Source organism: Typopeltis vanoorti, chromosome 9 (assembly GCF_054136105.1).
Source record: "Typopeltis vanoorti isolate ZY-2024b chromosome 9, IOZ_Tvanoo_1.0, whole genome shotgun sequence".
In the NCBI taxonomy this organism is placed as follows: Eukaryota; Metazoa; Arthropoda; class Arachnida; order Uropygi; family Thelyphonidae; genus Typopeltis; species Typopeltis vanoorti.
The window spans coordinates 72,324,835-72,340,567 of NC_143557.1; the positions used below are offsets into that span (position 1 = coordinate 72,324,835).

The 15,733-nt window shown below is 36.1% G+C and overlaps 1 protein-coding gene across 3 annotated transcripts in view; it reads right to left on the bottom strand.

The window, feature by feature from the left end:
- LOC150103149 (tetratricopeptide repeat protein 5-like) overlaps positions 1–15,733 on the bottom strand; it is a 132,142-nt gene that overhangs the window by 90,588 nt on the left and 25,821 nt on the right. For all 3 annotated transcript variants that reach the window (XM_090397416.1, XM_090397417.1, XM_090397418.1), the window contains exon 3: positions 8,887–9,095. In XM_090397416.1, coding sequence (XP_090253542.1) covers positions 8,887–9,095 — 209 coding nt within the window. The remainder of the gene's footprint in view (positions 1–8,886; positions 9,096–15,733) is intronic.

Consider the following 15,733-nt stretch of genomic DNA (forward strand, 5'->3'; position numbering starts at 1 on the left):
GAATCCTTCACTGAACCTGAGGTACACATGTATACCTCAGGACTAACCATACAAGGACTGAAAAAAAATTTCTGTGCAGCTGTTTCTTCATACTTATACTAGACTCTTAACTTGATATGTTAATGAGTTGGAGATGCCCTTCTTCAAGTGATATTACACTTTTGCATATAAGAAAGTACAGATAATGTTATCTATAGAGAGATTAAAAAAAAAAAGTACAAATCATGTTAATAAAGACTTTTGATGGCTTATTAATAACACAACAAGTAAAAAAAATTGATCCAATATGTTGCCAAAAGCAACTGAGGTATTTCAAGAATACAAATATTCTGATATGCCCTCTGGATACATATACAGGGTGTTCGGGATAAATTTGACATATTTATAATTAATTATATTTTTCCGTAAGTTACATGTATTAACACACACTTCTCTTCATTTAAAAGTTTGGACCCTTCTTCATTCATATACAAGATGTCAGAAAGGATGGATAGCTGGAACCCACCTGAATCATGGAAGAGAATAACTTGTATCATGATGATTCGTGCCCGCCATCAAAATAAGGATATTACGACTGCTGCCCAATGCTCCCTGAATACAGTAAAAACAATCAGGCATGAACTAGAGACTTGCAATGGTGACTACGAGGATGTAGCAAGAAGAAAGATCCCTAGCAGACGATCTGATTGCGTTCGTACAGCAGAATTCCTCGCAAATCTGCAGGAACAGGTGTTGAAGAACCCTGGCATTGGAATTCGGGCTTTGTTCGTGGAGTTGCTAACGGTAGTCAAGCCCTGGATAACAAGGGTAGCCAATGGTAGGCCGTATGTATGGCAGCAGGATTCGGCCCCTTGCCACACCTCTGGGAAAAGTCAAAAATGGTTGTCTGAAAATTTCTACGACTTCACCAGTCCAAATGTTTGGCCTCCAAACTCCCCAGACCTTAACCCCATGGATTATTTTGTATGGGGCGCAGTTGAAAAAGACACCAATCGCACTTCCAGTAATACAAAAGCCCAGTTAATGGATAAAATTAAAACAGTTTTTGCGGCCCTTCCCAGGGAGACTGTAGCATCAGCTTGTTCGAGGTTCCGAAGCAGAATTGAAGCTGTGATCGATGCTAATGGTGGTTATTTTGAGTAAATCTTGTTGATAGTATTGTAATTAACTCTGCCTGTAATGTTTTTTTGTCAATTCATTAAATTTAATAGATACAAAGAAGATTTTCTTTTTCCTTACGAAACTGTCAAATTTATCCCGAACACCCTGTATATGCCCTCAGTACAATCAAAAGTGGCTGAGTTTTTGTTAGTTTAAACAGAGGATTGGCCTCATAGATATTCAGATGTTTTTTAAATCAAAATTTATTTAGATTAGAGTATTCTGAAGAGATTAAGCATATTTATTTCCAGAATGACCTATTCCTTTTGAAGTGGAGTCTTGCTATGACAAAAGTTTTTCTCCATCTAACTGCATACAAAGCATCAAGCACATGATCTGCTAATCCCATTTCCATATTGGTGTATGGAAATAGGATTAGTATGTTTTGGTGTTCTCTTAATTTAGCTGAAAATCTACCAGACTGTCTATAATCCATAATAAAGGAATTTACAATGGCAATGTATCTTGGACACTCCTGGAACTGATAATGAGTGAACTTCATCTTTTGGAGTGGATAAGAGAAGCTAGTTTAATACTCATTTATAAACAGCGTGTAATTAGTATTTAATAAATAGTTTTGAAAATTTTTTCAGAGACTCATTTAATGCAAGGCACTACTACTGTTTTGGAGTGATTTAATTGTTCTCTATTAGTCTATTATTAAGTGTAAGGTTTAATAATCTTTCAAATTTTTTAGGACTGTATCCATTAGTATTGAAACTACTAATGATATACTGAAATTCTTTTTGGAGTATTATAATTTGGGCAAATAGTTCCAGATAGCTCTATCTGTCTCTTCTTTTTTTTTTAAATGCCATATATTTGCATAAGATGGTGGTAGAAGTTAACATTCACATATCTGTTATCATGTGTAGAGTCGATGTGCAGCTAAATGGAAACAGTGAACATTTAACATCTAAGATATACAATTAAGAACAATATGGAAAAAGTCGATTAGCTGTATTAGGTGCTTACACACAGATGGAGAAAAACTACCTCTAAAACTCTAAATGGAGTGCTTCAAAAATGACAGATTATTTCAGGAATCTGCTTCTATTTTCAGAGTGCTTAAGGGTCAAAGTTGTATAACTGAGAGGAGACCTCCACATAGCCTTTAAAGGAATGCAGAGAAACAACCAGGGCTTCTGTCCAAATCCTCACCTTCTCGTGGTGCACCTGGTTGGGTATCTACCTGGATACCGAACGAACGAGGATGGGCTGGCAATTTGGGATTTAGCCGACCAAATTGTATTCTTATTGGCTTTAACCAATATAGAAAATTATGGTACAACATGACAAAATTTCATGCCGGCTGGAACGTCGTCCGGTTAAACAAGGCCCCCGTTGTTTTCGCCAGAGAACCAGGGCGAACAGCGAAAAGTCACCCCACACCCCAACTCAACATCACCAGAGTTAAAGATCAGTACTCTCAACGTGAGAAGCCTGAATAGCAAAGAAATGGAGCTAGCTGAGGAATTATATAAGTTCCAGATCAACATAATACGGGTGACTGAAACAAAAAAGACAAAACTGGCAAGATCTTTCTGAGCAATAAATACAAAATGTTATATTCAGGAAATGACAATCAAGGAAAAGAAGGAGTAGCCATAGTATTCAACACAAAATACGAGGCTAATCTTCTTGAATGGCAGGCAGTCTCAAGTAGAGTGATGTGGACAAATATCAGAATGGGGAATTGGACAATGAGACTTATTTATGCCTATGGTCCCACAGAAGGTTCTACTAAGGTAGAAGTGGAGGAATTTTTTGATGCTTTAGAAAAAAGCAACTGACACAATGAAAAAGGAAAAGTTGGTCCTGGTTGGGGATCTAAATAGCAGAATAGGCAATGATTGTCAGACATACAAAAATATTTTGGAAAAATTTGGAGAAAAGAGCAAAGCTAATAATAATGGCAAATACCTGTTGAATTTCTGCTCAGGACATGGACTGGTTATTACTAACACCATGTTCCAACATAAAAATGTGCACAAATTCACATGGAGAGAAGAGGCAAGGAATAAGAAAAGTCTCATTGACTATGTTATTGTTGATAGTGATGTTTTCTCCCTGGTGCAGGACACCAGAGTGTACAGAGGATTTGAAATTGGAAGCGATCACTATTTGGTCTTGAGCAGGATAAAATTGAATTTCATATTGAAAAGAATAACATGCAAGAAAGTTTTAAAGCAAATAAAAGTTGAGCAGCTCTCAGATGTGAACTGTAGACTAAAATACAGAAAGATTATTGAAAAGAAAATGAAAGAGTTTGAGAACAAGAATCAAGCCTTGGAGATTCAGTGGCAAGCCTTGAAGAAAACCCTCATTGATTCAGCTAGAGAGGCATGTGGCGAGGTTGTCTGCAAGGATAGAAAAATCAGAACTCCATAGTGGACACAGGAAGTTAAAGAGGTAGTGAAGGAAAAGAAGAAAGCATATCAAAAGTTCCTAGCAAATAAGTTAGCTTTTGCTCTTAGAGAATACAGAGACAAATGCAAGAATGCTAAACACTGTGCAAAACTAGCTAAACAAAAGTCATGGGAAGACTTTGGCAAGAATATAGAAAATAAATATCAAGAAGGTGGTAAGATATTCTGGAGGTTGTTGAAGAAGCTTAGAAATGGAGGGAAGAGTGCTGTAAAAGGAGTTAGAGATGATAAAGGTGACATGAAAACAGGAGAAAAAGATATCCTTGAAGTATGGAGTAATTACTTTGAAAAACTGCTAAAAGAAACAAGCAGTGATAATAACACAGTGGTAAAAAACACTGACCATGCATGCAGTCAGGAATACATACCCATACTTGAAGTAGAAAAAGCCATCAAAGGCTTGAAATGTGGAAAGGCAGCAGGACTAGATGATATTCAACCAGAAATGCTGAAGTATGGTGGTATAAGAGTCCTACAGTGGCTGCACTGCATAGTTCAGAAAGCCTGGACAGAGGGACGAATTCCCGATGATTGGAGTAGAGCTCTCATAGTACCCATATATAAAAAGGGAAATAAAACTACATGTGAGAATTACAGAGGTATATCCCTACTGAGTGTTCCTGGCAAGATCTATGCAAGTATACTTGAGAAACGGTTGAGAAGAATTGTGGAAGAAAAGCTTGGTGAAGAACAAGCTGGATTCAGGCCAAATAGAAGCTGTCAGGATCAGATCTTCACTTTACGACAAATAGTTGAGAAAGCATTGGAATATAACAAAGATCTGTATTTAAGTTTTGTCGATCTGGAAAAGGCATATGACAAGGTTCCAAGAGAGAAGCTATTCAATACGCTACAGTTATATAGTGTCAATGGGGCATTATATTGTGTAATACTTAGTCTGTATTTGAGTTGTAAGTCAGCAGTTAGAACTGAAGGATATACAGGAAGATGGTTAATGTTAAATCTGGTGTAAGACAAGGATGTACATTATCCCCTCTGTTATTCATTATCTATACAGATCACATTATGAAGGAAAGTGGTATTAAACATGATATCAGAATTGGAGATGTTAACGTCAGCTCTTTGCTTTATGCGGATGATGTTATACTTTTAAATAAATCCGCTACAAGTTTGCAAGATTTCCTGACTAAATTGAATAACTGTTGTAATAGATATGGTATGAAGGTCAGCATTAAAAACACAAAGACAATGAAAATGGGTAGAATTGTTGAAAATGTCAACTGCATTGTGAACGGGGAACCTCTGGAACAAGTAAAACATTTCAGTTACTTAGGCACGATTTTTACTGACGACAGTAAATTAAATATGGAAATAAACAACAGAATCAACAAAGCTGGTCTGGTAGGCAGTCAATTGAATAAATTCATATGGAATAAGAGAGAAATTAGTTGAAACACTAAATTATCTATATACAAGATAGTGTTCAAACCAGTTTTAACTTATGGATCTGAGAGCTGGGTCAGAAGTAAAACACTTGACCAAAGACTAGAGACCGCAGATAAGAGAGTCCTGAGAAAGATTAGAGGCGTGAACAGATGGCATCAATGGCAATATCATATTAAAAACGAGGATATTAGGAAAGAACTTGACGTTGTCAGCATCCAGGAATGCATTAGCAGAACTAATCTCAGGTAGTATGATCACTTAAACAGAATGGGCGAGGAAAGGTTGGCAGGAAAATGACCCTGAGGAAGACCAAGATATAGGTGGATTGATACGGTACAAAGTGCCTCAGACGATGGAAATATAAGATCTGATAATGCTGGAGTCTTGACAAGTAACAGACTGATTTGGAGGAAAATTGTAGATAGGAAGTTAGTAATGATGTAAATTTTTCATGTAGTACTATCATATCCTGTACACCCCTTGAGGGTACATGTCAGGAATTTGATGATGATGATGCTTCTATTTTCTACGACCATTCCTAATCTAAACAAATCTGGATGTAAAAAACGTCTAAATAACTGATACTATCATTGTTTAAAACTACAAAAAACCTAGTCATTTTGACTGTATACATACCCAGAGCACGTAATCAAAATATTTGAATATTTGCTTGAAATTCTATATTATTCAATTTGCTCACTCATAAAGAACATAAGAACTATATTCCTGATCATATGTATGGCAAGTCCATGCTCCGGATACTCATTCACATAAGATTTAATGAAAAACTATGCTGCACAGAAGTCATTACATGTCTGGGAGACTATTTTTAGAATCAGCATCAGCTATGAAACACCTCCTAATCTCAATAAGTATTGCTGCATTAGTCTGTCTAAGATTTCGAAGACAGTCATTCTAAGATGACATTTAACTTCTCTGTAAGTTTGTTTTTTATCTGGTTCCTACTCTCTCGAGATACCCTCTTGGGATACCCTGAGAGAATATTATTCCTGCTTTCAGTTATAGTTTAAATTGTTTCTTAGTTACTGTAAGTGAAACAATGTACTGAAAAATATTGAATTTTTCTTTTATGATTATTATTTTTTTACATGTATTGTTAAAAAGCCATAAAAAGTTTTTATTAACATATACAACCACCACCACATAAGTTTAAACAAGCATAATATAGAAATCAGTTTTTACTGTTATACTAGATAAAAGCATTATTTATTTGATATGATATGAATGCATTCCTAATGTAGTGAGACTCATACTGTTGAGAAAATACATCTAAAGACAATAATTAGCTAAATAAATTTATTTAGCTAATTAGATTACTAAGCCAATATTTTACCTTTGTTACCAAGGCATCTTCATGAGCACAGACATACTAAGCATATGCACACTTGCAAGGGAGCAAACAAAGACTATAAAATGTGAACTCCTACAGCCTAACTAGCATCCTCTATGGGTGCAATGATGGGTGCTGAAGGTCTCAAAATGGTGATCTTCCAGATTTTTGGTAGTGTGATGCAGATGACTCTTTATTTAGAGTGCTGTGATGGATACCAAAATAGTCTCTCTGATTTTAATCTTCTTCTGTATAAGAGGGAGGTTTTCTTCAGGTGGATCTGATGATCTGCCATCCTAGAAAAGCAGTAGTGCAGATGGTGGACACAATTTCTGTGTTGTCCTAGACAGATATTAGTATATGTATTACGCTAGATGGCTATGCTAATATCCATCTATGAGAACACAGAAACTATGACCACCAAGACACATTTAGGAGTGTAGGAGCCCACTTTTTATTTTAGTCACCACAGTATCTTCATGGGCACAAAAAATATACTAAATGTGTGCATGCAGGCACACTGGCAGTAAGGCAAACACAGACTCATTTAGTATATTTCTTTGTGCACATGAAGATGCTTTGGTGACCAAAGCAAAATACTAGATTAGTGATTTAATTAGTTAAATAACTTCAGTTAGTTAATTATTATCTTCAGATGTGTTTTTTCTGCTAAACATCAACCTGGGTGATAATGTCCAATCATCCATACCAGATTAATACAATGAGAGTTAAAAATATTGCTAATTCTTAGCAACCTATCAGCAGTAGCTGTAAATAGTATTGCATTATACAGAACAAAATACTGTAATTTATTTTACATTTTCATTTTCTCCTTATTTAGAATAAATCATATGTTTCCATCTTATATTTAAAGGAAAATTTTCTCAGATAATTCATGATTTATGTTACTAAATATGGGACAATATATCTGACAGTTAGATGTAAATATCAAACACTATTATCTGTTTGATACAATCTTTCTAGCATGTAGCACTTTCTGTTATAGGTTAACCATCTAGGTCAACCTAGTAGAGTGCCTCAGAGCTCTGTACTAGGACCACTGCTCTTTAATTTATACATTAATGATAAAACAGAAGATTTGAAGGGGGGGGGGGTATTCAGTTGTACGTTGATGATGCAAAACTAGGGAAGGCAATAGTTGATGAAGATGATATACATATCTCACAGGATGATTTAAATAAATTGGCAGTGTGGGCAAAGGACAATGGTTGTTAAATCAATGTTATAAAATGTAAGGTAATGCACTTCGGGATGAAAAGATCACACACACTTTGTATCATACTGATGGTACTAGTTTACAGGAAATTGATGAGGCTAGGGATCTGGGGGGATGGTGGATAGAGTTATGAAATTCAGAGGATATATTGCAAGAGTTGGCAAAATAGCTCAGAGAATTACTTGGATGCTGAAGGGCGCATCAACAAGTAAAGACAGGGAGGATATTATTCCTTTTTATAATGCCATGATTTGGACACATGTTGACTACTGTGCGCAGATTTCTCCACCTGAGTTTCTTGGGGGATCGGGAGATTCAGATACAGTGACCAAGCTAGTGACAGACCAGTCACCAGCTTGGTTACTGGTTTGTCACTAGCTTTGTCACTGTAACTTGGTAGCTCTCCTTTTTTCCAATAATGGGATAGATTGGGAATGTGTGAGATGCAGAGTTTAACTGACAGGTGGAGGAGAAGGGATATGATAGAAACTTATAAGTTACTAAAGAGATGCTATAAGATATAAGACACAGAAGAAATTTTTCAATACATGGGGAGTAAGGGGAAAACAAGGGGTCACACTTGGAAGTTGTCTAAGAGGGTGCTTAGTAACAATGCACGGACTAGGTTCTTTACTTGGAGAGTAATGAATGAGCGGGATAAACTGACAGATGTGGTTATGAGTGCCCCAAAAATACATCTCCTAAGGATATGTATGATAGGTATATTGTGTTAATGGAGAGAATGAGAGTATAACAGAGTCTTTTGACTCCATGGAGTACCCACATAAATAATAATAATAATATTTGCAATACAAAAGCATATTATGCATGCCAGAAATATTTTGTAATACTTTACACTTTTATTAAATAACAAGACATTAGCCACAGTGGTCCTTATCACTAAATAGATGGATTCAGCACTTCAAAATAATGTTTTATTATAATCATTTGATTATGCAGCTTTATTGTTAATATGCATAAATATTAGAACATATGTTAATTCAGAATCTTCTAATAATTACATAAATCAACATCAGACACTATTATTATCACAGAATTCCTTACATTCAACTCTCACTCTCACATCAAGCTCATAGAAATCAAAGGAACAGTTTTTTATGGTGAATTTCTTTGGATAACATTGAAACTAATGGACTTTTGTAGGAATGTACTGGCAGTTTGTTACAGTTTTTGTAAACTTTGAAAGTATTAAAGGAATTATTAATAAATAATGTGCTAGTACAAGTATAGTAACAATAACTTATTACACAGAAAACCAGAAGTTTAAGAAATATACTTACATGTTTTAGAGCACCTTCAAAGCAGTTTTTTGCTGCCTGTATATCTCCTTTTTTCCAGTAACATTCTCCTAATTCATTCCATGCTTTCTCTAATTTGGGACTGAGTTTGACAGCTTTTGAAAGCAATTCTAATGCTTCAGATTTAAATTCTGCTCCTGCATTCAGAGCTCTTCCTTTCAACATACAAAATCGTGCTTTATCACAGGATGCTATAAGGAATATACTATTATTATCAACAATGCAATGAAATAAAATCAATCTCATTTTAGAAAACATTCTGAGCTTTTCATTATCAACAACTGTTTCCTAATTTATGAGAAATAAAAAAATTGCTTAGCCCAGCGATGATACTGATGTACTACAGGCTTACAACCCTTCGTTTAAAAAACACCCACAATATAGTAATCATGAAAGCTAATATAGGTGACATCACGGTATTTATCAACAAATCAGATTATAGAAACAAAATAGTTTACATTATCAAGGATCGAAACACATACCAGAAAACAGATATTGACTCAACTTCTAATCTTATGAAGAAAATTAATAACATTCTGCATGAACTAAAATATAAAGAAAAAAAAATAGATGAATTTATCATGAAAAAACTTTTGCCTCAAACAAACTGTTCCTCCCCCCCCCCCCCCCAATATTTTTGGTCAAATAAAAATCCACAAGGAAGGCTATCCAATATTCCCTAATAATAATATCTTACAAAAACACCACGACATCCCTTCTATCAAAATTTGTGGCCACTTTACTAAACCCTTAAGTACAAAACACAAATGATCTATTCAAATGGATAAATGACTTAATTTATCACCTCAATATATCATAACCTCATTTGATGAGATCTCACTACATAGTATTGTTGATGTCCCTAAAACACTTGATATCATCCACATATTACTAATAAATTACCCACTTCTAAAATCATACACAAAATTAACTCCTTCAGACATTTTAGTCTTGATTAAATTAATCATTTCAAATTTGAATATGATTTTTATATACAAATCTTTGAACTACTGATGGGCCAAAACACATCAGTAACCCAGCTTGCTGGCTGCTAGGAATAAAAAAAATGAAATAAATAAATAAATTCAATTTTTAGCCTACTTGCAGTTAAATATATTACTAGCAACCCTCCACAAGGCATTTCTTTTGTGACCATTTATGCTGATTTCTTGTGAGCTTGGGGGGCAAAAAAAAAAAAAAAACAGTGATTTAGCTCTACTAGCCTCTTGCAGTAATTTTAGTAGTAGATGAAGTTTTACTAACTAAACATGAACAAAATAATTCTATTAATTTTTTAAACCTAATATCAACTAGATCAAAAAAAAAATATTACTACGAAAGTATACTATAAGAGAATATAGAGAATTATTTACATTTAATTTTTTATCACTCCTAAGCAGTAAAACAATTGGTAGCATTAATGCAATTTATAAACACATAAATATATTGTTGTTCCTCAAGATTTAAATAGAGAGATAAATCAATTGACACAGATTATGATGCCACTAACTTTCAAAACTCTGCAATACAATCTTAAAATTTTCATATATATATATATATATATATACACAAAACTTGTATAAAGCTATGAAATATATATATTCAAATATACAGATTATAAGGCAGTTTTCACTAACCACCTTAAACTATGAAATCTCCTCAGATCCATGGAAAAACAAACAGACCCGCAAAAAACTCCAACATTACAATGTTGTTTATTGCTTTCAATACCAATCACAATGCAACCCTATTTACACTGGGTCAATCAGATCATTAGGCTCATGAATACTTTCATGACTGCTAGCTTCCCATTCCAGAGAATCTTCACAAAATTTTTTTTTATAAAAAAAAAAGAATAAAAAAACACTTAGCAAAACTCCCAAGGCAGTGAAATTGCTGCTCATACCATCAAATATAACCATATTCCTCAAACTGAAAAATTATCTTTGACTTCCAAAATAAAATTAAATGAAATGAAATAAACTACAAATATCAGAATCTGTAATCATGACACACTAATCCTACAATATTTCAGAGATTTGGCAGCTCCATTATATAAAAATAAATGCACAACTTTCAACCAACTGGAACACTACATGCCCATCGATGCAAACTACACAGGAGTACCACTAACCTCTCTTCTCTCACATTTCTGCAGACAGCTACATCCAAAACCGTTTTTCATCCTGTAAAGTGAACAATATCATAATTACTCTCATACTGGTTATCCATTTCTTGTTATTACTTTCCTACATACTTATATATCTTTTATATTTTGAAATTTATCTATTACTTCTATAACTTTGTTGCAATTTATTATTTTCGTATCCTGAGTTTACTCATTCATTTTATACCATTGGTTCTTATTCAGTATTTTTACATCTCAGTGTGCATTACTTCTCCATTTTATATCACAATTTTATTCATTATTTTTTTAATATTTTTAAATTTCATATTTTTTTCACATATTACAGATTACCCTCAATATGGTGAATTTCATAGTACAGTGAATCATTGCCCCCAGTGATTGGTAAGGGGTAATTACCAGATTAATGCGAATGGCATTATTCATAGAATGGCTGGAGACATAGGGAGAACAAGAGGCCATCCCTGAAAGCTGTATAAGGAACGTGTGTGTATGTGTGTGTGGGGGGGGTAGGTTTCTTGCATTGAGAGTAATGGGTGATTGGCATGCACTGTCTGAAAGTGCAGTGAGTGCAGAGACAGCATATGCATTTAAGTCCAAGTATGATGAGATGTGAGAGCTGGCCACCCACGATGAATCTTTTGACTCTGGAAATCTGATTGCTTCTTCCTCTTTTGTCCTGCTTTGTGTGCACTGCTTTCTCCATCTTGCATTGTCTTGAGCAATTGTGCTGTTGATATTTGTTGTGCACTTATCTTTATGTTAGGCGATCAAGCCAACGTGTCTTTGGTCAGGCATCTTGGTCACTGGCCATCTATATTAAGCCTCATGGCTGATTTTGCCACATTCTTCATTGCTATGTAACACTTGGCCATACCATATTAGGTGCTAACGACTGTTCTATAGATCTTTGACTCTGGAAATCTGATGATAAATCTAATTTTTAATATTTAAATTCATAAATGTAGTGTGGAAAGCTTTAAAAATTTGATCCTGTTTTTCTTCCCAGCCATCCCTCAAAATGATAGGGCCATGACTGAATTTCATGCTAGCTGAGGAATTGCCCAGTTAAACAAAGTTACTGTTGTTTTTGCCAGAAAACTAGGGTGAACAGCATAAATTCAGCTACTGAAACAGTTACAGAAAAGAAATGGAACTAGCAGAAGAAGAGTAGATGAGTAACAGACTGACACATTAAGTGTTACCGAAACAAAAGGAACACAAAACAAGTTGAGATTTTTCTAAGCAACACATACAAGATGTTATATTCAGGCAATAATAATAAGGGAAAAGAAAGAGTACCTATAGTATTCAACACTAAATATGAAGACAATCTTCCTGAATGGCAGGCAATATCAAGTGAGTAATATGGACAAATATCAGAATAGGAGCTACACAATGAGGCTCATTTGTGCCTATGGTCAAAGAGAATTTTCTACTAGGGAAGAAGAGGAGAAATTTTTAAAGGAGTTCCATGTTGGAGATCTCAACAGCTGAGTGGAAAAATAATTACCAGACCTATAGAAATGTTTTGGGCAAATTTAGAGAAAAGAGCAAAGCTAGCAATGATGGTAAATACCTGCCGCAGGACATGGACTAGTTACAATTAACACCATGTTCTAATATAAATACGTGCACAAATTCACATGAAGAGAGAAAAGCAAAAAATAAAAGTCTCGTTGACTATATGATTGTTGATATCAATGTTTTCCCACTGGTTCAGGCCACAAGTATACAGAAGCCCTGACACTGGAAGTGATCACCATTTAGTTTTGAGCAAGATAAAACTGAATTTCTTATCGCAGAGAAGAGAGTATAAGAAAGGTTTAAAAGAAATCAAAGTTGAGCTTTCAGAGGTGAAATGTAGACCCAAATATACAAACATTATTCAAGGAAAATGAAAGCATCTGAAAATAAGAATCATAATCAAATAACACATTACACAGCTCTTTCCACCAGAAGGGTGGCACTTGTGCATTCATGAGAACCGACATATCATGCCCGAGCCTGCAAATCCTCGAATCCACACTATTTGATCTGCTTTGACTTAAAATTTCTCTACCAAATCAACCTGCCCTGTTCATATGCTCTCTCTATAGCTCTCCAAATTCCATCAACCACTCTGACCTCTTCAACTTTCTCTCGCTAAAGCTCGACTTTTTACAGTCTCAGTACCCCCAACAGTGAGGTCATCCTTCTTGGGCACTTCAATGACCACAACTCATATTGGCTCCCCTTCTCCAGTTTCACCGACCAAGCAGGCAGGGATGCCGAGGTGTTTGCCATCAGCAATAATCTATTTCAAATCATCAATCTTCCCACAAGAATACCAGACGACCCCCTCCAATTTGCCAACACACCTGACCTCTACCTTACAAGCTCTCCTTCCAGGAATACTGTGGTTGTCGGTTTGCCTCTTGGAAACTCGGACCACAACCTCATACAAGTATTTTTTGCTGCAGAATAACCTAAACCCACCAGTTCACAGCTTGTATCCTTTGGCACTACAAGGGTGTCAAATGAAAGGACCTCCGTGACTTCTATTCCTCCTTCCCATGGTCTGACTACTGATCAGTTCTCGTGATCCAAACACCTGCTCAGACCGAATACCAGAAATCATCCTCACAGGAATGAAGACTTTCATCTGCTATCCACTCAAAATTCTCGGCCACCATCCAAGCATTGGTTCTCAAAAAAAAAGCGTGCCAATGCAGTAAAAGAAAACCTCTGCTTACCACAACTGGCTCAAGACCAAAACTCTATCTACCCTCTCTGCCTATACTGCAGCCGACAACAGTAGCAAAAGAATCATCATCAAGTGTAAGTCAGACTCTGAAATGGCCAAATGCTGCAAAACTTGCCTCCTGTCCAAATGGCAGTCGCTCCTTCTAGTCCATTGCCAAGGCCACTGGGCATAACTTCTGCTTACCCAGTTTTCCATCACTCTCATATCCAGATGGTAATGTAGTCACCTCACCAAAGAACAAGGCCAACTTATTTCCATCATCTCTTCCAATTCCTGCATTGATGACCTGGGCAAAGTTTGTTCCGCTCCACAAAGAATGGCTCTGTCCGTGTCTTCCATAGTCAACCGACAAAAAAGAAATCTGAAGAATCCTGAATAATATGAACACAAACAAGGCATCTGGGTCCTGATGGTATTACACCTATTGTGTTAAAAAATTGTACACCAGAGCTAATACTTTTCTTATATTGTCTCTTCAATCTATTCCACTAGCATTTACACGACAACATAGAAACATGTCCAAATCCAGCCCATCCCAAAGAAAGGTGAAAAAAGTTAAGCATTGAACTACTGTCCAATTGTTCTCATTTCTATTCTCTTAAAAATTAATGAGAAGGTCATCAACAACCAACTCTTGAACCACTTAGACATCAACTAATCAGTGACCAGCTGTATGGATTCTGTCACTAGTGATCTATAGCTGATCTTGCGTTCACCACCCACCTATGGACATTGGCCCTAGATGGTGAACCTATGGCACATGTGCCAGAGGTGGTGCATCCAAGAATTTTGCTGGCATGTCAACGATTTACAGGTGATATCCTTTTATACGCTTTTAAATTATTCAACCTTTTTTTTTATTGTTACGTACAAGTTACATTTTGTTTTACATCAGAGAGCAGCTATTAAAGACATGCCTAGATTGGTGCGGTATTAACAAAAGATTGCACGACCCAAAGATAAAGGCAATGGACAATTGTTGAGTTGAAATGCTAATTCTCTCCAACCGAATTCCATAACATCTGAAACTGTCATAACAACATTCACTATATATTTCTTAGTTTTAACACACAAGTGTTGACACACAAAGTGACAGAGTGTTGTTTATCGTTCAAATGGAACTTCTCTTTACTGGCAGGCTCAACTCACACAAAGTTTCGACCCTTGGTTGAATTTTAATGCTGCTTGTTTGCATTTGAGCTGGTAGAAGAACTCACACACTCATTATATGGAATGTTTCAATTCGTGGTAGAATTTTATTTGAAGTTAGCCTTTGTGATCTGTCATAATGACATCATCATCATCATCATCTTCTTCTTCTTCAGCTTGTTCCACTTAAGTGGGGTCGCTGTTTTTGGTGAGTCTCCTCCACATCTTCCTGTCTTGGGCTGTAACCACATCCAAGTTCTTCATCCTCAAGTCCTCTTCCACCAGCTCCCCCCAAGTCTTCGTTGGCCGCCCATGCTTCCTCCTCCTCCCTGCACATCCATCTGCATGACCTTTCTTCCAACATATTCATCCTCCCTCCTCATCACATGACCAAACCGTCTCAACCTTGCCTGCTGTATCTTCGCTCCTATATTTGTAACTTTCACCGTTCCCCTCACATAGTCATTTCTCAGTGAATCATTTCTGGTCATACCGCACATCCGCCTAAGCATTCTTATCTCCGCTACCTCCATCCTGCTGATGTTATTTTTCCTCAGGGCCATAGCATACGTCATAGCTGGTCTCACTACTGTCCTATAGATTTTGCCTTTCAGATTGATCAGCACCCTCTTATCGCATAGCACTGCCATCTCTCTCCGGTTCCTTCATCATGCTTGTATCTTGCATCCCACTTCCTTCTCAGCCTCTCCATCCTCTTCTGCTGTTGAACCTAAGTATCTAAAGTCCCTCACCTTCCAGCTCCAGATCTGTCTCCTGGCCACTGGCCA